This window comes from Microcaecilia unicolor, chromosome 2 (genome assembly GCF_901765095.1).
Source record: "Microcaecilia unicolor chromosome 2, aMicUni1.1, whole genome shotgun sequence".
In the NCBI taxonomy this organism is placed as follows: Eukaryota; Metazoa; Chordata; class Amphibia; order Gymnophiona; family Siphonopidae; genus Microcaecilia; species Microcaecilia unicolor.
Genome location: NC_044032.1, coordinates 251473373 through 251494257, shown reverse-complemented (window position 1 = coordinate 251494257; position 20885 = coordinate 251473373). Strand labels below are relative to the sequence as shown.

At 41.5% G+C, this 20885-nt stretch overlaps 1 protein-coding gene across 3 annotated transcripts in view; it reads left to right on the top strand.

The window, feature by feature from the left end:
* LOC115463431 (ecto-ADP-ribosyltransferase 4-like) overlaps positions 1 to 20885 on the top strand; it is a 50068-nt gene that overhangs the window by 26746 nt on the left and 2437 nt on the right. Inside the window, exons 4-5 of one of the 3 annotated variants that reach the window (XM_030193910.1) lie at positions 2403 to 2448; positions 3563 to 3703. In XM_030193910.1, the coding sequence (XP_030049770.1) occupies positions 2403 to 2408 (6 nt within the window). In that variant the 3' untranslated portion in view covers positions 2409 to 2448; positions 3563 to 3703. Of the gene's footprint in view, positions 1 to 2402; positions 3117 to 3562; positions 3704 to 20885 lie in introns of those variants that run through there. The other 2 variants (XM_030193909.1, XM_030193908.1) reach the window with 2 other exon arrangements.

The following is a 20885-nucleotide window of genomic DNA, read 5'->3' as shown; positions in this document are numbered from 1 at the left end:
AAGGAGAGAGGGGACAGAAGTCAGATGGAAAGAGGGAGAGGAGGGACAGACACTGGATGAGGGAGAGAGAAGGGACATATGCCAGATGGAAATGGGGAGAGAAGTGACAGACACTGGATGAAGGGGACAGAGGGGATAGAAGTGGGAGATAGGATGCAGATGTTGGATGGAACTGGGGAGAGACAGGGGTCTGAGTGGATGAAAGTGAGGAGAGAGAGGGGCCAGATGCTGGATGGAGGATAGAGAAAAAGAGGAGAGACTCTGGATGGAAGTGAGGAGAGAGAAGGGTCAGATGCTGGATGGAAAAAGGGAGAGAGAGGGGGCAGACACTGGATGGAGAGGGGGAAGAGAGGGTGCAGATGCTAGATGGAAGGGGGGAAGGGCGCAGACGCTGGACGGAAAGGGGAAAGAGAGAGAGGGAGCAGATGCTGGATGGAAAGGGGGGGGGGGGGGAGAGAGAGGGATAGACGCTGGTGAGAGTTAAGAAGAGATTGAAGAAAGAAGAAACAAGAGACTGGGACCAACACAATTAGAAAAATGTAAACGGCCAGACAACAAAGGTAGGAAAAATAAATTTTATTTTTAGTTTAGTATAAAGTAGTGTGGTAGCTGTGTTAATAAAGAAAATGGAATTAAGATGATATCTTTATTGGACTAATGTTAATACATTTTTGACTAATGTTTGGAGACCCAACCCTCCTTTCTCATGTCAGAACAGAATACCTTAATAGCAGTATACTGTCCTGACCTGATGAAAGAGGTTCTGGCCTCTGAAAGCTACCTGGAAAATATATTTGATCCAATAAATATCATCATATTTTCCATTTTTTATTTTATGTGTATTTGTTAACCTATAGTATAGTGATTGAAATATGTCAGTTTTTGAAATTTGCATCTGTGGACGGGGGAGTTAGCAGCAGCGCAGCAGGTAGGAAAGAACTGGGATTGTGGGGGCATCGGGCAGTAGCCAGGTGGGGGGCCCAGACCACTCTCAGTCCACCCCTGCCATTAAAAGATCCTAGTGTAAGTCAGACGTTATGTGCCTAACGTTAGGCATAAGCACTAGTGTAAATGCTTGTGCCTAACTGCTGTCAGGTGCATAAACTGTACGCATAAGATGTAGCCACACCCCTGACCCACCCATGCCACTTTCAGGTCCACTCCCCCTTGTGCTATGGATTTTGCATACTCAATTTGTAGAATAACAACTAAGGGCAGTTACGTGCATAACTACAAATTAGTACCGATTAGTACCAATTAACATCAATTATTACCAATTATTGCTTGTTAAAGCTAATTAGCAGATAATTTAATAATTAAGTAATGTGCCTGACTGGTAATATTCCATAACCACTGTTCCCTGTAAGATGAGTGGGAGTCCTCCACCTACAGTCCTACCAATGGAGGGTGCTATTTCACTATCACATTTTTAATAGTGAGGGACAAGCAAGCTCTCCAGGACTCCAGGGACCCTGCCTGTCCCTAGTAATTGAAAACACAATGTGACTCCTGCTCAGCTTAGAGGGAACAATGTGCGTATCTTATGCGTACAGGTTTATAGAGCTGGGGGTATCAGTCCAATATTCAAAACTAGGTGTGTGGTGAGCACCCAATACTAATAACATAAGCCCTTACATTTTAAATTTAGGACTGGCTAAATTTTGGATCGACAAACTGTCTCTCTTTAAGATGAGTTGGAGCCAGAGGTGTTTCGAGGGTGGGGCCAAAATTTGTCTGCATAGTTGTGATATTTAGTCACTATCTGGTCAATATTCAAAGCAAATTTAAGCATTAGGAGAGGGCCCTGGCCACTTAAATTGCTTGTGTGCTTAACTGGTCAGTGCTTCTGAATATTAGCATAAACTAAATGCCGGCTGATCTGTGGATGGTCAGAGGATGGAGTCACTACTCAACTACCTAAGTTAAGCGGCCGTATCAGACCACATAAAATTATATATGCAGAGTCGCTTAAGCGGTTAAGTGCTGAATATCTCACTTAACCACATAAGAGACAGCTGGCTGCATAAACGTGGGTATTCAGTGCCAGTACGCGGACATAGCCCTGCATTGAATATCTGGGAATAATGCTGCGAGTGGCTAAAAAGCGCACATCATCGCCAGCTGAATATCTACCTCTGTGTAGATAAAGTTATCTGTTTAATGGGGCTGAACAAATAGAAGCTCTTACTTAAATAGTTAAGTAATTTCTTTATGTTTAGGATTGCATATTCAGTGGTCCCACTTAAATGGATAGAGCCACTAAATATCAAGCCAAGTGGATCATCTGATCTTTATGTGGAAGCTGTGTCTTTGAATTTAGATCCACTCAAGTTTAAACAAATCTTACAAGTTCTTTGTTCTGATGTACACATGTTCTCACTCTAACCTCTTGTTTTTAACAGGTATAGACAGAGAAGAATAAAGACATTGCCCTGCAACTGATTTCTGGTAATCTGGAAGCATTTCTCATGGCTGTTGTGTTTATATGCACATAACCTATCTCATCCCTAACAGGAAGTCTGAGCAGGGGGTTCAAGGATCTGCACTGTGCGATGTACAAAAGCATACTTTTAGCTCTGATTGAGCTAAAAAAAATAATTCAGTGCTATTTAACTGGCCAGGGTTTTGTGGTTATAACCAATAAACAGAAGTCATAAACATAATCTTCTTTGCTCTAGAAGATAATTCTCCACAATTTTCCTTTAGAAATTCGAGGTAGTAGATATTACTCAAAAAAGAGTCATTCCCTTTCTCCAGCACTTCCAACCTAACTGGTTACTTCCAAGAGAAAATGATCATCTGCCCTCTACTGGAACGAACACACAGGACTTCATTCATTTCCCTTCCAACTTGAACGTATATTCTGATTGCCTTTTGCAATGACTTCCCATACAGAGTTTATCCTCCTTTCCTGAACTGGGTAGATCCAGGCGTTTGTTGAGCTCAGTCCAAAGGGAAACACAGAAGCACTGGAACTCTTGAGACGTGGTGATACTGAGGCTCCAGGCTCTCCTCTCCTTTAGTTTTCCTGGGGCTTATTGATTTGGCCTCAATTCACAGAGGGGTCCTTTTACTAAGCTGTGGTAAAAAGTGGCTTGCGGTAGTGTAGGCGTGGGTTTTGGGCACGTGCAGAAATATTTTTCAGCGCACGTACCAAAAATGCCTTTTTAAAATTTTTGCCGAAAATGGACGTGCGGCAAAATCAAAATTGCCATGCGTCCATTTTGGGTGTCTGACCTTACCACCAGCCATAGACCGAGTGGTAAAGAATCTGTGTGGTAACGGCCTGCGTGCATCCGCTATGCTCGTCCGAAAATAAATTTTTCAGACGTGCATAGCGGACGCACGCCAAAAATGAAATTACCACGAGGCACGTGGTAGTCAGGCGGTAAGTTAATTTTGGCATGCGTTGGATGCGCGTAGATGCTTACACAGCTTTGTAAAAGGGGCACAGAATAATCTAGTATTGCTGACTTTTCATTTCGTTCTTTCTCATCCTTTAATGCACTGGGCAGAACCACTCTGCTACTTTCTTGGTAACAATCTGTTTTCCTCCATGTAGTGATATCTGTATCTGTCTGCTGGCAGAACCTTTTACTGGGGTGCACAGGACTATTCCACTGAGATATAAAGATGGGCAAAAGGGACTTGATATACCACTTTTCTGTGGATGCAATCAAAGTGGTTTACGTACTATATACAGGTACTTATTTTGTACTCGAGGCAGTGCCATAGCGAGGGCGGCTGACACCCGGGGCAGTTTGCCGCTGCGCACTCCCCCCTGGCGCATGCACCCCCCGGAGTGCATTCTTACCACTGGCGTGGGCGGGAGGACAGCTCCGCCCCGAGTGCACATCGCTGGGAGCTGCGTCGGCTCAGCTGGTTCCCTGCTCTCTCTGCCCCGGAACAGGAAGTACCTGTTCCGGGGCAGAGAGAGCAGGAACCAGCGGAGCTGACCCCCCCCAGCGGTGTGCACCCGGGGCGGACCGCCCCCCCTTCCTACGCCACTGACCTGAGGCAATGGAGGGTTAAGTGACTTGCCCAGAGTCACAAGGAACTGCAGTGGGAATCGAACCCAGTTTCCCAGGATCAAAGTCCACTGCACTAGGCTACTCCTGATTCACACAGGTAAGAAGCTCTTTTTACTAGGTAGGTAACTATTTGAAAATTGCCTTTGCTGAATGTCAGTAAATATATGCATGTTGCACTACAGTGTGAGTCCTTTTAACTGCGTTGTCGGGCAGCATTCCTGAGGGTGTGGTTAGCTCAGGTGTGGAAAGTAGCACACCTATGAGGTCATTTTAAAAGCACCTGGAAATAGTGGTATCTACATCTGTGGATCACATAAACATGTAAATGGTAATTCCAGAAAGTAACTATTTACAAGTGGAGAGCCCGGGGGCATAGAGATTTCAAGGGGGCATGGTTTAGGCATGCCATGTATTCATGTATTCCCAATTTTAAAAATGGGATACGCATACATTCAAACATATTTCTCTGTCAGGTTCTGCATCAGCTCAGAGGCAAACTCTGATTTTTAAAATGGGTTCATTTCGGGGGGGCGCTAGTGAGCGGCTACAGAATGGCAGCATGATTAAGGAGCTCCTCACCTCCCTGGTTTAACAACATGATTTAACCTTTCTAATTTGCAAGGAATACTTATAAAAATTATTTTCTAACTTTCGTCTGATGGCTACTAATCAAAAATTCGTCTGATGGCTACAATCAAAAATTGAAACAGCAATTGTAATGGGTTTCCAGCGGAAAAAGATCGAAACCGGATCCACCATATGCTAGTACTTATATAAAAAGGTTTTTTAATTTTGAAAAGTGCTCAGTTCACACGTCAATCATAATAAATGTGACTGGCTGAGTAGAGAACCATCATCGCACTTTGGCGTTCTCAATTATAAGGGATTATTCTATAGGGTCCCTTAACCTTATACCAGCGGACAAGCAAAGTTAAATATCGGTTCTAACTTTATGGTGAACAACAAGAAGTCAAATATATGCATCAGCAGGTGTTCTTGCTAATTAAAGGTATAGTGATGATATGACCATATCTAAATCAACAATGTCCAGAGCAGATGCTAAACCAATATCACAGCAACACTTTGCTGTGATAGTAAATAATCACCATAGAAAACCACCATGAAAAATGCCACCGGTGGCAAAACACTGTCCTCTGCGAACAAAGAAGAGCCATATAATAAACCACAAAATTAGAGTACTTATCTGCAAATTTGTGTGGCATGCCAAAGTGCCGAGGATGGGTCCGAACTCAGTCTAGGATGTAGTCCCCAAAACGATGTCACAAAATCAGGAAAAAATGATAAAAAATGGTGTCAGAGTAGTGAAAATCCTTACATCCCATGCTATTAGTCCTCAACTCAAGCTGCTGATTCGCGCTGTTACATAATCATCTCAATTCCCGCATCAGCTGAGTTTCAATATATCTTCTTCAGGAGGAAGTAACTATAAATCATGTAATGAGAGCTACAACTTATCTATACTTTATAAATCCTTAAATCAAAAATATTAACAAAAAGTAAAAACAAAAAATAACAACTAAAACTAACAAAAAATCAACCCTAAACATAAGATTTATATCCATTCCAAACAAAATACAATGAATATCATTAATCTGGCCACTTACCATGTGGGAACTCCAAACGAAGTTGATCAGTTTGAAATAATGAAGAGTGAAAACACTGGGGTTTAAATACCGGTGGGAATTAAACACACCCACACAAAACGTGTAAGGACGTGATGACCTCATCCTGCATACACCCATTCACTCATAAAATATAATCATCCATTTATAACCATTCAACTTCACAATTTAAGCCTTTCAGATGTACAGTATTCCATGTGTAAATGAATCGTTGTTCCTTGGTATTCAAAACCTCTGATATGTTACCCCCGTTGGGTATATTTATTTGCAAAAGAACAATAAATTTCAAATCTTGTTCCGTATAGTTGTGTTCTGTTCAATGGGAGAGGGTAGTGAAGCTTCCTCCCTACGGTGTCTCAAATTACTCAGATGTTCACAAATTTGTACTTTGATACTGCGTTTGGTTTGACCAATATAGTACAGGTTACATGGGCATATGATGCAGTATATTACATTTAAACTTGTACAGTCAGTATGTTGTTTTAACAGGAATGGTTTATTGAAACCTGGTATGTTAATGCGGTCCATTTGTATGGCATGTTTACAGAATTTACAATGGCCACACTTGAAATGTCCTGGCTGTCGTGTGTTCTCTAATTTGTGGCTGTTCAATAGTTCTCCAATGTTGCGACTACGAGTGTAGGCAAACTTTGGGTAATCAGTGAACTCTGGCTGAATCTGTAAAACATGCCAAAACTTCTGAGGAATCCCATGTACTTGATGAATCTGTGTTGAATAAGGTAAAACACATACCAGAGAATTGCCCTGTATATGGAGATGATCCAGTAATAACCCAGAAATTCAAGGAGTTCCTATTTGGAGTTCCTCAGTTAAACTTTCCGTGTATGCGGATGATATTCTACTGTATATCACTTATCCAGATAGATCTCTCCCCTTTTTGTCCAACTTATTGGACCAGTATGGCACCCTTTCTGGTTATATGGTCAATTGTTAAAAAACCGAATTAATGCCTTTGAATATTCATTGTAATAAATCACAAATAATATCATTCCCTATAAGATGGTGTTCAACTCAAATTAAATAACTTGGTGTTTATTTTGGGACCTCATGGGAAGACACAATTAAAATTAATATGGATTTACTCCTGAAAAATACTCGAGACACGTGTAATATTTGGTCCCCGTTATATCTCAGCTGGTGAGGGAGAATTGAAACTATTAAAATGGTTATTGCCCCACGCATTATATATGTAATATTACTTTTTCAATTCCCTAAATCTTTTTTTGAAGACTTAGATACTATGATTTCCTCCTTTTTATGGAAAAAATAAACCTGCTAGAATCTCGTTATCTAAATTACGAATGCCAAGATATTTAGGTGGCCTGAAACTACCAGATTATTTTCTTTACAAACAAGCGTTCTTGCTAAAAAGAGCATTAACTTGGCTAAATTGTCATAATATGGCTGTTTCTTTATGGCTTTTTATTGAAAAAACAATGGCTTATCCTTTCATATTAGACAAACTACCTTTATTGACATCACCGGCTATAACTACTTTATGGCCAATTATATATGACACTTTCAAGGCTATTATTACTCTAGAAGATTCTATTTGTAAACTTTCCAGGTCTTCTTCTCAGAAGGCCTCAATTTGGAGTCATTCTCATATAAAAATTGGATCTTCCCCTTTTATTTGGAAAGATTGGGTTTTACGTGGTATATATTGTATAGCATATTGTATATTGTATTGGAGGCTGTTGGTTTTATATGCTCCAAATGGGAGCTACATCGGACTGCCAGCTGCTCCAGAAAATTGTGTTATTGCTGGACCCGTTGGCCCCACCAGCTGCTGTCTTCTGCCTCCGGTGACCACCTCCACTTTCCAGGCTGCATGCTGCCTCTTCTGCGCGTTGACTGTGTTCACTGGGTCTCACTACAGTGCCTTGTTGGGAGCTGTTCCAGCCACTCTGTTACATCTCAGCATCTGGATTTCCACAGTCCATTTTAGACTCTTTTCCCTTTCCTTCCCTTCTTCCTCTGTTCCTTCTACCCTCTCTACTGTCATTGTATTGTTTTATCAGTTCATTGTAAGCCGCTTTGAGGCCACCGTCAGTGGTATAAAGCAGGGTATAAATGTTCTGCATAAATAAATAAATAAATAACAGATATTTGCTCCACGAATACTGTCATCTCTTTTGATGAACTAGTAAATAAATTCCATCTCCATAATACTCAGTATTTTAAATATTTACAATTGAAATCTGTTCTAAGTGGATGAATAAACAATATAATACACAACAAAACCTCAGATATTTTTCATATATTTGACTCTATTTCTAAAACAAAGGGAATGACCTCACAATTCTATTCTTTATTATTACCACATAACCACTCGAAAATTGAGTCGCTTCAAAATATTTGGTCAATGGATACTAATCATGTCATGTCTGATAAATTATGGAAATGGTTTTGGACTAAATCCATGAAACCTATTGCTTTGGCTCCCATATTGCAATCCCTTTTTTATTAGCACACAAAGCACTATAGACCCTAGTTAAACAGCATAAAATAGATTCTTCTTCATCCAATCTGTGCTGGTCTTGGATGAATAGTGGCATAGGTACATTAGAACATATATGTTTTTCTTGCCTTGATCTCCAAGCCTTCTGGACATCACTTTGAGATAGAATATGGACTATTCTTCATTTGAATTCTCCTCTTACATTTCATCTTATAATAGTTCGCTCTGCAGGGTTAAAACAAGCAGTTCATAATTGTAATTATAAATTATTTGACACATTATTGGCCATAGCACTCTCCACTATTATAAATAATTGGAAGAATCATAAATTGGTTTCTTTTTGCTTTTGGTGGGCTAATGTATGTACAATTCTTAAATATGAAAAAATCCAAGCTGAACGTAATAATTTTATACATTTGTTTCATAAAACATGAGACCAGGTAGCCAAATTTTGTCAACATTAAGATTAGGGATTTGTTATATGATGATTTAGGATGTTACTGTTCCTTATCTGCCTGTTAAAAAGGAAAGTAACCAACAAATGTCAGAAAAACAGTCATTAGATACATCTGCGCCTCTTGAATCTTCTGATACAAAACAAGTCACAGCAGCCACTTTGTTGGCTACAGTGGTGTTGGTTCCGGATAAAAATTGAATATTAAAGTTGTTTTTGAAAAATAGAGAAAAGACTTTTAAAGTCTAAAAATACAAATACAGTGCACTCCATTTAACTGCATGTCGGATAAGCGCATGCTCTGTTTAACTGCATGCCGTACTTCGGTCCTGTTTTTGGCATAATCAGTTTCTATGGGGACAAACTTCGGTTTAGCGCACCACTGATAAGTGCAAGATTCGCTTATATGCATGGTTCAAGACCGCTCCTCTGCAGGAAAGACTCCGCATAAGTGCATGCATGGAATATGGAAGCCGATTGGCGCGTGATAACCAACGAGATTTCAAATTTACTGCCTCTTTAACTGCCACAGGCAGAATAAGCGAAAGAATGCTGTTAAAGTGTGCACTGGGGTCGTCGTTGTTATCGCGGCGGAACTGTAAGACTTTAATACTGGCTGAACGAATAGAAGTTCTTAAAAAATTAGAAAACAAATAAAGTCAAGCATCTATTGCTAAAGAATATGGTGTCAATTCCAGTCAAATTTCACGTGTCTTGAAGCAGAAAGACCAGCTTCTGGAAGACTGGCAAAACAATACAAATCCACAACGGAAACGAAAACGGGCGGGAAAAGCTGAGGAGGTAGAAGATGCTCTTCTTCGGTGGTTTTCTCGAGTCAGGAGCAGACAGTTTCCTGTCAGTGGACCACTGCTTATGGAGAAAGCTAACCAGCTAGCTGAAAGTCTTGGACTAACTGAATTCAAAGCCACTGTTGGATGGTTGGGAAGATGGAAGGAGAGGAACAGCATAAAATTCAAGAAACAGCATGGTGAGAAACAAAACGTTGATGATTTTGGTGCTGAAAATTGGGTTGTTTCAGTTCTTCCTACCATCTTGAACGAGTTTGCACCTCATGACATTTTCAATGCTGATGAAAATGGTCTCTACTGGCGAGTGATTCCTGATGGAACACTTGCATTCAAACATACCGAAACTACTGGAGGTAAAACATCGAAGGACCGACTGACGATCCTCCTTTGCTGCAATATGGATGGGAGTGAGAAGTTGGAACCCCTTGTCATTGGAAAGAGCAAACAGCCCCTTTGCTTCAAGAAAGTTAAGCGACTTCCTGTGTCATATGAGGCTAACGCAAATTCATGGATGACTGGGTAAATTTGGAAGCAGTGGCTAAAGAAGTTAGACACTAGAATGCGGGCACAAAAGCGTCAGATTTTGCTGCTTGTTTTAATTGTGCTGCACACAGGGATGATGTCAGGTTGTCTAACGTCAAGGTGGTCTTCCTGCCACCAAACACTACCTCTCTGATCCAACCTATGGTTATTGGCATAGTAGCCAATTTCAAACAACATTATCGGGCTCTTGTGCTACGTCATCTGATGAGCGTTATGGATGACCAGATTGGAAAGGATAAATGTGCTGTTGAACTGGCTTGTAATCTATCACTGTTGGATTCCCTACATATGCAGAAAGAAGCCTGCAATCATGTTACACAGGCAACCATTGTGAGCTGCTACAAGCGGGCAAGCTTTGTTAAGGATGTGGAGGGGGATGCAGCTGTTGCAAACGTGTCAGATGAAGAGGTTATTGACATACCTACCAGTGTTACTGAAGAGGAGTTCCGTTGCTACGATCTACAAACAGCTGAAGACAGCACTGATGTCGAGATATGCGCCTGCACGCAGGCAACAACGGCTGATGATGTAACAGATGAAGAAATGAGCAGCGAGGCACATGCTGATGAAATTCAACAACCTCCTCCTGTCACTTTTGCAACAGTGCTGGAGAATCTTAACACCGTGCGGGCCTATCTGGAGGCCACTGGATGTCAGTGGTATGACAGTTTTTACTGTCTGGCAGATATAGTCTATGGAACTCACAGACCTAAGAGTGTACAGAGGACTATAACTGATTACTTCAAGTAAAGCCTAATGTCAGTTAACTTAGACTGTATACTGTACGTATAATAATAAACAGTACTGTATATATGTTTATCAGATGTCAAGCTTCTTTGGGTCACAACGGTTAAGTACACACTCTGTTTAACTGCATGCATTTCTTTGGTCCCAGACCCTTGCACTTAAGCGGATTGCACTGTATTTCCAGATGTATCGAGAGATACCCAGAAAAGATGGCAATAATTCCTCCAAATGAAAACTGAAGTGCTTCAGATAGGAGCCACTTTTTCCCTAAGATACCCCTGTAAATGCGTGATCAAACACCAATCAGTTAAATATGTTTATTATGAACCATCTCAGCCTGCAGCTTTTATAACATTTAAAAGGAACTCTGGAGGTTGATTTATTCAGCCTTTAGCAGCTCATGTAATGAAAAAAGGAATCAACTCACGTTTGATTATAAATATATTTAAAAATTTCCTTGATCTCCATTGTTGAGGAATCTTGGACTCAAATTGTGGACTTGAGAATGGTTAATAATAGATAAATCTTCTCTTTTTTTATTTTTCCTTTTTTTACTTAAAATGTATATCCTTAAAGTAACCAATCTTTTCTGTACAAGTGATGCAATGTCTTGTTTAAAATAGAAATGAGAAATAAAAAATAAAATAAAAAAGGATGTTACTGTTCCTTTTGTATGATTTTATGATAAGTAAACCTTTATTTTATAATTTCTAATCATTTGAAATTGTATTGAATTCAAAGTGACATTGCAATGTATGGAACTTTCTATATATCCTGTATATGAATGTTCATTGTTGGGTTTTTGTATACTTGATTATATTTTCTGAAAATCTAATAAATACATTTGAACTAAAAAAAATGGGTTCATTTCAGGGCAGAGTTTGTGGTCAGGGAGTGGTGGACCCGCTGTCTGCCGGGGGGGGGGGGGGGGCCTGGGGGGTGTCAGTTTCATTTTTGACTGAAACCGAGTGGTGAACTTCAGCCACAGATTCAGTTTCGGCCAAAATCAAAAATCTCAGTTTTGGTTGCCCTCTAAGGAACCCCTCAGCTTACCCTTGTGCTTCAGCATCAAAAGAGGTAAATTAGAAAATAAAGAAATTGCATATCATGAATCACATTCATAAGCATCCTACTTTGACACCATCGACTCCTTCCTCACTTTGCTAATTGAAATGATAAAAAGAAGTAGTGTTTAATTCTAGTTATAATAACCTGAAGCAGAAAAATTTTCTTTTGATAGTTTACCTGCAAGCAAGTTGTGCTTACTTATACCGCTGGCTGTCCTAGAATTATGCTGGATTGGGCCAGCGGGAAAACCTGGCTTGGACTATTACTTGTTGAAAGGCAACAAGGGTCCCAGACCCTTGCACTTAAGCGGATTGCACTGTATTTCCAGATGAAAGGCCTGATGGAGGCAGTACTTATAAGACCTGCAACTGCAGGAGGCACTCAAAGACAGATTGTGTGTAACTTTATGAAGTCTAGGCTGTGTGTTGTTTAATGTGGACTTACTAAAGGACCCTGCATCTTACTAACCCAGCTTTAGTTTGTGTCTCAAGGTAAGCAGTCCCAAAAAGCACCTGGCTTCCCAGTCCTGCTCCTATAGCCAGAGAGAGCACCCTGGCAGTAGTGGTATAATACAGTCATAGAATAGCATGTAGGCACATATTTGAAATATACATATGTATGTATGTATGTTGTCAGCTGGTCTCCCTTCCACCACCCGGCCAGGGTCAACCCTATTCAGCTTGAAGGGTTCTAAGCACTCCAGGACAATCGGGCTACGATCTTGTCCTAACTCCAGTTGCTCGGTTTCTGTAGCTCCTTCCAGTTAACCGCTGCACAAGCTGTCCTTACGGTAGTAGTTGAACAAAACGGGCAGCCGCTCCAATACTTTTATGTCAAAAGGTTTTTATTTACACAGGCTAAATCACACAGTCTTATTCCTGTTCTAACTTCATCATCACAGGACCGCTCCCCACCTGAAGCTTCTTACATTTTACTCCATCTCAACAATATAGTTTAAGTTCCTGTCTCAAACAATTTTAACCACAGTCCAGTTTTCCTCAGCACTACCTTCTGTCCTTGGGTAGTTTACTGGCTACTTGCACTTTTCCACAATCAGTTCACTTCATTGACACAGTCTCCTTCCACTAAGGAGCTTTAATCACAATTCAACCTTCCCAGGCACTACCTTCTGTCCTTGTGTAGTATGCTGGGCTAATCTCCTCCACAGGTTCCTCCCAAACTGCACCAGCTTTGCTTCCCCAATCTTAAACAATTCAGGTAGTACTGCAGCCAAGAACCCTTTCACCTTGCCATCTGGAGTCTGTGCTAGAGCTGAAACCTCCATGCTCTCCTCCTCCATCTCCTCCACTGCCCCCATTTTATCACATTCCATAGCCTCCTCCCCACCTAGTTCTCCCAGCTGCTCCCCAGCTTCCTGATCAGAAACCATTATGCCCCTCCCCCTCTATCTCCTGAGAGTCCTGCCTAGGGTCAGGTGGGTTCTGGGAATGGTAGTTCCTACCCTTGGTTAGCATTCTGGTCGGTCTTTTGGCCATTGGGGGGCGAATTCCATGTTTATAAGGAATCTGTGAACGAAATTTGCTCTTCCTCAAGAGCACACTTTCCTTCTGCCTCTGCCTTCGCCCTCCTTGAAGCAAACTCCTTTCAAACCCCTTACAATGTATATATATATATATAACCATTAAGAGACTCCAGACTGCCCAGAACACCGCAGCCAGACTGATATTCGGCAAGGCGAAATATGAAAGTGCTAGACCCCTTAGAGAAAAATTGCATTGGCTTCCATTGAAAGATCGTATTGCATTCAAGGTATGCACCTTGGTTCATAAAATTATTTATGGAGATGCCCCATCTTACATGTCTGACCTAATAGATTTACCAGAGAGAAATAACCAAAATTCATCACGCACCTTCTTAAACCTCCATTATCCCAACTGCAGAGGACTTAAATACAAATCTATACATGCATCTAGCTTTTCATACATCTGCATACAACTATGGAATGAATTACCGACCACTATAAGAACAACACGCGACCTGATGACCTTCCGGAAATTACTGAAGACCTACTTGTTCAAAAAGACGTACAAAAAATATCCCCCCATAAGAAACTGCCACCTAAGCTTCACTAGTTACAATTATAATGGAACTTTTCTAATTTGTCTATTTTAATTTACACCCTAATTTACTGTACATTTAATTTGTCCTGATATCATTATGTTTTGTTGCAACTATTTATCCACTTCTTCATAATTTTATTATGCACCTTAATAGCAACAATTCTGAAATTCTTCTCCGTTAATATGATTGCCATGATATTCTTATGCACCTTATCTGTTATCTATATCTTGATTTTCTTATTCCATCAATGTGATTGCTGTTGTATTATATTGTAAGCCACATTGAGCCTGCAAATAGGTGGGAAAATGTGGGATATAAATGCAGCAAATATATATATATATATATATATGCAAATCTACCAGTATTCTAATGGTTTGCATGGGTATGAGGCACCTAAAGCTAGGCACCTGCTTTACAGAGTTGTCTCCTAAGTACATTTCTGCTAACATGGATGCATGCACTATCTGCAATGTAATCACTATAGCACCTCCTGCTAAAAAGATACCTCCTTGACACCTTAAGTAGACGCCCTCACCTCCTGATACTCCCCCCCCCCCCCCCCCCCCCCCCCCCCCCGTGCACCATGTCATTCTTTCATTAGGGAATCTCATCTCTTTAGAAACCTGTACTTTAACAGAGATAGTGTTGGTGCCAAATCACCTTCCTCAGTCTTGATCTATAAACAGAAAGATTGCATCCAATGCAGGACACAAATGTTTGGTTTCTCAGAACAGGGCAGGGCTCTGATAATGGAAGGAACACTGTTGCTATTTAAAGGATCAATTGTTCCAAAAACCCAAGTGAAAACCTTCTCATATCTGCTATGATATCTCCTTGTAGAAATAATGATTGGGAGGAGAGAGGAATAAAACTGTACATGTTGACTACCAAGGTAGCCAGCTGGAATCAGACAGGATAGAATTGTCTGTGTGTAATAGCTTTCTTGCCTACAAAACGTGCTATTGTTTTGTTAAGAAATGTTCTGCAGTGCTTTAAAGCTAATGCTGTTTGAGAAATAGAAGTTAAATTAAGTAATAGAAGTTTATTTTCAAAATAATATTACTGACAGAGAAAAAAATTAATAAAATACAAACAAAAGTAAATAAAATGCCATTGTGCAACCGATGAAGAATGCAGTGAGTCACTAGGTATGATCTCAAGTGTGAAACAAGTAACCACTGAGGTTTCTGAAGATTATTTAGGAGCTTATATAAGACTGTTTTAAATAAGTAAAAGATTCTAGCACTGGGGTATCACTTACTGTATGTTTCTCATTCTGGATGTGACCAGCACATGAACATCCATTTTTCATGTATTTTAGAACAGGCTATATGTTGGCAGATCCTGTTCTAAAATGCATGAGAAATGGACATCCATACATGACATACTGACTTGGATGTTCATTTTATTTTCATTATAGTGTTTGGAATATCTTCACTTTGAGAATCAGGTGCTCAACTTTAAAAGTTTATATTTATTTACTTATTTATGGCATTTTATCGCACATTAAACATAAATTAGATTGGAACCTGGGATCATTTAAATTTTTTCCCCCAGGCTCTCTCCCCGGCTATAGCCAGCTCTGTAATTTGGGGGGGGGGGGCGCAGAAGGGGACCAGGGGGGCACAGAGGTGGATCGGGGAGAGAGCCTGTTGTTAAACATTTACCAGCACACTACTGTCACCCGCCCTTTACTCTCAGCAGTGTGATCCTTGGCCCTCAGCACAACTACAGATGTTAATATCCTTTACACTGGAACTTATTGTTTGCAGAGAGCCTGAGGGGCGGGGATGGTTACACAAAGGAGCAGACAGAGGACTTGGAGCAGGTGAAGAGCTCAGGAGGCAGCACAAATTCAAATAATAATACAGTTAGTGATGTCACCCACCACCAGTATCTGGTTTACAGAGGCCATTTTCGCCCTGTTCTGAGTGCTGGAAACTGATCTCCCAATGTACAAAGGAGCAGACAGAGGATTTGGAGCAGGTGAAGAGCTCAGGAGGCAGCACACATTCAAATAATAATACAGTTAGTGATGTCACCCACCACCAGTATCTGGTTTACAGAGGCCATTTTCGCCCTGTTCTGAGTGCTGGAAACTGTTTTACCACAAGTTGTCCTATTTTAGCACAGGGTCCTATTTTATATAATGAGACACTATATAAAATACATAGGCATTGCTATGGGGTGGAATGTGGTGGCAAATTCCCCCCCCCCCCCCCCAAAAAAATGACTTGCTAGTCCAGTTTCAATACTCACTGTCTAGCATCATGCAGTCTGGCATTTCTCCATATTCCCCATGCCCCACATGGTCTGGTATCTCTCTTGCCCCACCTCTCCCCTGGCAGTCCTCCAATGTTCCTATGGGTTACTAACAGCATCGACAAGGAAAACAAGCTGCTCAGTCAGCCCCACAGCATCCCCTTCCCTCTCTTGTGTCAGCTGCTGACAGTGCCAGTGGCTCACAGGAACACTGGAGGAGTGCTGGGGGGTGGGGTGGAAGGGTAAGAGAGATACTAGACCACATGGGGCAGGGGGAAGAGGGAGAAATGCTGGACTGCATAGGGAGGGGGAGAGGGAAGGAAGGGTAAGGGATATGCCAGACTGTGGGAAGGGGAGAAAGATGCCAGAATGCAGGGAAGGGTATAGAGGAACAGAGATGAAAACACGGGGTCGGGGGGGGGGGGGGGGAGGGATGACAAAAAGATGCTGGACTAGAGAGGAAGAAAGAGAGAGCTCAGATGATGGGGTGGTGAATAGAGGAGTAGAGATGCTGGACCTCCAGAAAGAGAGAGTTGTAGTACCATGGGGAGGGGGCATGGAAGAGACGGAGACAGATGCTGGCCATAGGGTGGAGGTGTATGGATGAGGAGTGCAGGAGAAATAGAAGAAAGGGGAAGAAGCTGTACACAGAGAGGGACAAGAGGGGTGATATAAGACACAGAGGGAGGGATGGGGATACAGATGCTGAACATGGGGAAGGGGACAGAGACAGGGACACATAGGGGAAATGCTGGTCAGGAAAGATATGGATGCAGAAGGAATGATGTGGACATAGAAAGAAAAAAATGTCAAATGATCAGGAGACTTGGAAAGAACAGAAGACGGATGGCCCTTAGGGATGGGAGAACAGAGCAGAAGATGGATGGGCCTAGGGGGTGGGAGTGAGGAGAAGAGGGGAACAGTGCAGAATATGGATTGGCCTAGGGGGTGGGGAAGGGTGGAGAGAGAAGAGGAACAGTGCAGAATATAGATGGGCCTAGAAGGGTGGAGAGGCAAAGGGGGCAGAAAAAACGAGAAAATGACTAGGGGTGGGGGAGGAGAACAGAGCAGAAGATGACTAGGACATGATAATTGTGTGGAAATGTTGGGGGGCAGAGCAGGGCATTATGGATGGGAGAGATGATAGGAATTTTGAGGGAATAATGAGGACTTGACAATTGGTAGATATGAGTAGGGGTGTTTTGATGATTTGGGAGAATGAGTGAAGGTGTGAAATAGGGGGTAAGAGAAGGGGGATAAAGTAGGGAGAAAGGTTGAGACATGATGTAAGTGACCTGGAAGACTAGAGAGGGGAAACAGAAGGGAAATGGGACTTGATATACCGCCTTTCTGAGGTTTTTGCAACTACATTCAAAGTGGTTTACATATATTCAGGTACTTATTTTGAACCAGGGGCAATGGAGGGTTAAGTGACTTGCCCAGAGTCACAAGGAGCTGCAGTGGGAAACAATCTCAGTTCCATAGGATCAAGGTCCACTGCACTAGGCTAGGATGAAAGGTATTGACAAGGGATGGTGGTATCAGGGAGGGGTATGAGAGGAAGGGGATGGGTCTCTGAAGGGGTTGAGTGAGGGTTATAATGGGGTTTAAAAGATGATGAAAGAGAGGCAAAAAGAGATGGGATAGAAGGTAAGAAATAGAAAATTGGCCTGGGAAAGAAGGAGAAACAAGAATGGAGCTAGGGTTGGTGAGGCGATGAGAGGAAGTAGAGGTTAAGTTAGGGCTGAGAAGTGAATATAGAAAATGGAAATGGGAGTGGGTAAAAGATGGGGATGGGTCAATAGGAGACTAGAGAAGGAGAGAAACAGAGGCGGAAATAAGAGTGCTGGCGAGGGGATAGAGGGAGATGGGAAATTTGGTAGATAGATGAGAGGGAAAAGGGAACTAAGGACTAGAGGGTGAAAGAAAGGAAGAATGAAGATAAAATCAAATGGGGAGATGTAAACATAGAGAGGAGAAAAGTTGAAAGGAAAGACCAGTGGCAGCCAGATTTAAAGAAGGAAAGGAAGAAGGACAAGAGGAGAGAGAAGGAATGGAAAGGCAAAACTGGTAAAAAATGACATAAGAAAAGAGACTGGGAACAGTCATTTAGGAAGAAAACAAATGCTCAGACAACAAAGGTAAAACAGAAAAGTATTTAATATTTTTTAAAGATTAAGGTGCATCTAGTTTGGGAAATATACATGTTTTCCATTTTTGTATTTTGCAGAGTATTGGAGAAAATGAATTTCTGTTTCTCTTAATCTCTATTGCAATGTCTGGCTTTCTTGGGTGGAGGGGAGAAAGTCTCCATTTCAGTTTTTGTGTGCAACATATATCTTTCCATTACAAAGCACACTGTGAAATACAAAACCTAAAAAAATTCCAACTCAACATACATGCAGCAAACCTGACACACAAAAGTAGCACTAATTCCTATGATTCAAACAGTAAGAACCTTATCTATGACTAGGCAGCACTGCAAATATTACACTTGACCCTAGAACATCAATAAACCTACTACTGGTAAAGCAGAATGAGTGGAACTGCCACAGATTTCTATATAAAATGCATGCAAATAGAATACCGCACCTTGATCACAGGCAAAACAGGTACATAGGAGCCAGCTCTGTGAATCCTGTGGGTGCTGAGCACCCCCAATATTGAGCAAGTGTGTTCACTGTGACCAGGGAGAGGCTATTTGTATTGTATCTGACACCTCCAATCATTTTGAAATGTTGGTACTTATGCACAGATAGACCCTTACCTAATATAGATCACAAATTAGAATAAAAATAGAAAAACAACAATTTAACTGATTTACAACAACACTAGAGAAAAAAATATTTCCACTTTTACTGAATACATTTCTGAAAACTAACATATTGCAGTTCATAAATGCAGAATAAAAACATTTTTTTAAACCTTTGCAATCTGGACATTTTATTTTTCCAATCATCTTGGTGCCAGTGAGATTTTCTCTTCTGCTTTCCTGTCTGTCTTCTACTAACTCTTTCCAGTGGCTGCTGTCCAGTTGTGACCTCATATGGTTCTGCAGTAAAATATTAATTTGTTTGAGCAGCATTGCTGAGGCCACAAAAAACTATAAAATTACTTCAGACTAAATATAATTTTGAAACAGTAGTGTTTGTATATGGGCATGCCATTCTGTATATAAGTTATTTGCAGTTTTAGATCTGTAGTATTATACAATATGCACAAGTAATCATGAATAGATCTTCTAAAATAAACATTTTTATCTCATTCAATGGACAGATCAACAAAGTTTCCAGGGAGTGTCCTGGATAAAACCCTACTAGTTTCAGGTGTAATGTGTTCGAGTCATCCAAAATTGATATTGTTGCCCATAAATGGATATTTCAAGAACCTTAGATAGGAAAGGAAGTCAAGATGGGTCAATAACTGGTAGGATCAAGAAAGAACGGTTAATAAAGAGGCATGAAGAGAGGCTATTGTTATTCATGTCTAATAGAAATGGTAGAAGACCTGTGAGGGGAGGAAAGATACATGCTGATGAGGCCATAATCCTCATGTTAGTCAGGTGTTTATTAAGGGACAAAGAGGTGGCTAGGTTGAAAGAAGAAACACAAGACAAAAAAAAAGGGGGGGGGGGAACCACTGAAGTTCAAACTCTGGGATATTTATAACAAAAAAATACTATACAAGGATGCTTTAAATATGACTCAATGCAGTACTGCATTTCGGTGCAGAGGGCGCCTGCCTCAGGAGCCTTACTACTACTACTACTTAGCATTTCTATAGCGCTGCCAGGGTTACGCAGCGCTGTACAAGTTTAAACAGGGGGAGGGACAGTCCCTGCTCAAGAGAGCTTACAATCTAACGGTAACAGACTACGTAGTCAGTGTAGCCTTAGGGATGAATAAGAATACTCATTTGTATAGTTGTCAGGATACAGCAAAAATTGCAATGACCACTATCTAACCAAGTAGTGTGGTAAGCTGACACAGAAAATTGCAGGAATGAGAAGGTGTTAGTGCAACAAATTAAAAACGACCTACTTGTTTAGATAGTGGTCATTGCAAATTTTTGCTGCATCCTGACAGCTATACAGATTAGTATTCTTATTCATCCCTAACACTCCTGAGGCAGGCGCCATACTGCGCCAAAATGCAGTACTGCATTGAGTCATATTTAGAGCATCCTTGTATAGTATTTATTTGCTTATAAATATCCCAAAGTTTGAACTTCAATGGTCACCCCCCCCCCTTTTTTGTCTTTTGTTTCTTATTGTTTTTTCACAAGGGGGGGTCCTTCAGCTTTTTGTTTTGTTCCTTAGCTTGAAAGAAGTCCGTTTGTGTATAGGCTGATGCCGGGAGAGTCGGCGTTCTTGTACGAGGAAGTGCTGCCAGTGGAGGAGACGGGCAGTGGGTGCTGTCGGGCACAGTGCGGGGTTCCTAAGCTGCGCTTATCGCTCCAGTCCCATCACAGGAAGGCCGGGTGTCCATGTCGCGGGAGGAGCCCCGGCGGCCGCAAAGCCGTGATCATTTCAGCAGGAGAGGAGCGCGGGGTGGTGGTACAGAAGGAGGGCTGTGTGATCCCAGGCCCAGCCCATTACATGGCAGCAGTGCGAGGCCCAGGGGACCAACCAATCCGCATTACCAGCTCTGTGGAAAAGGAGTTACCAGACTCCTTCAACTTCTTCTGCAGCCTGCTTTTTTTGCCTTGGCCTGTCCAGTCGTTGTCATCTCATCCCTTCTCTGCCATCAGAGCCTGGCACAGGCA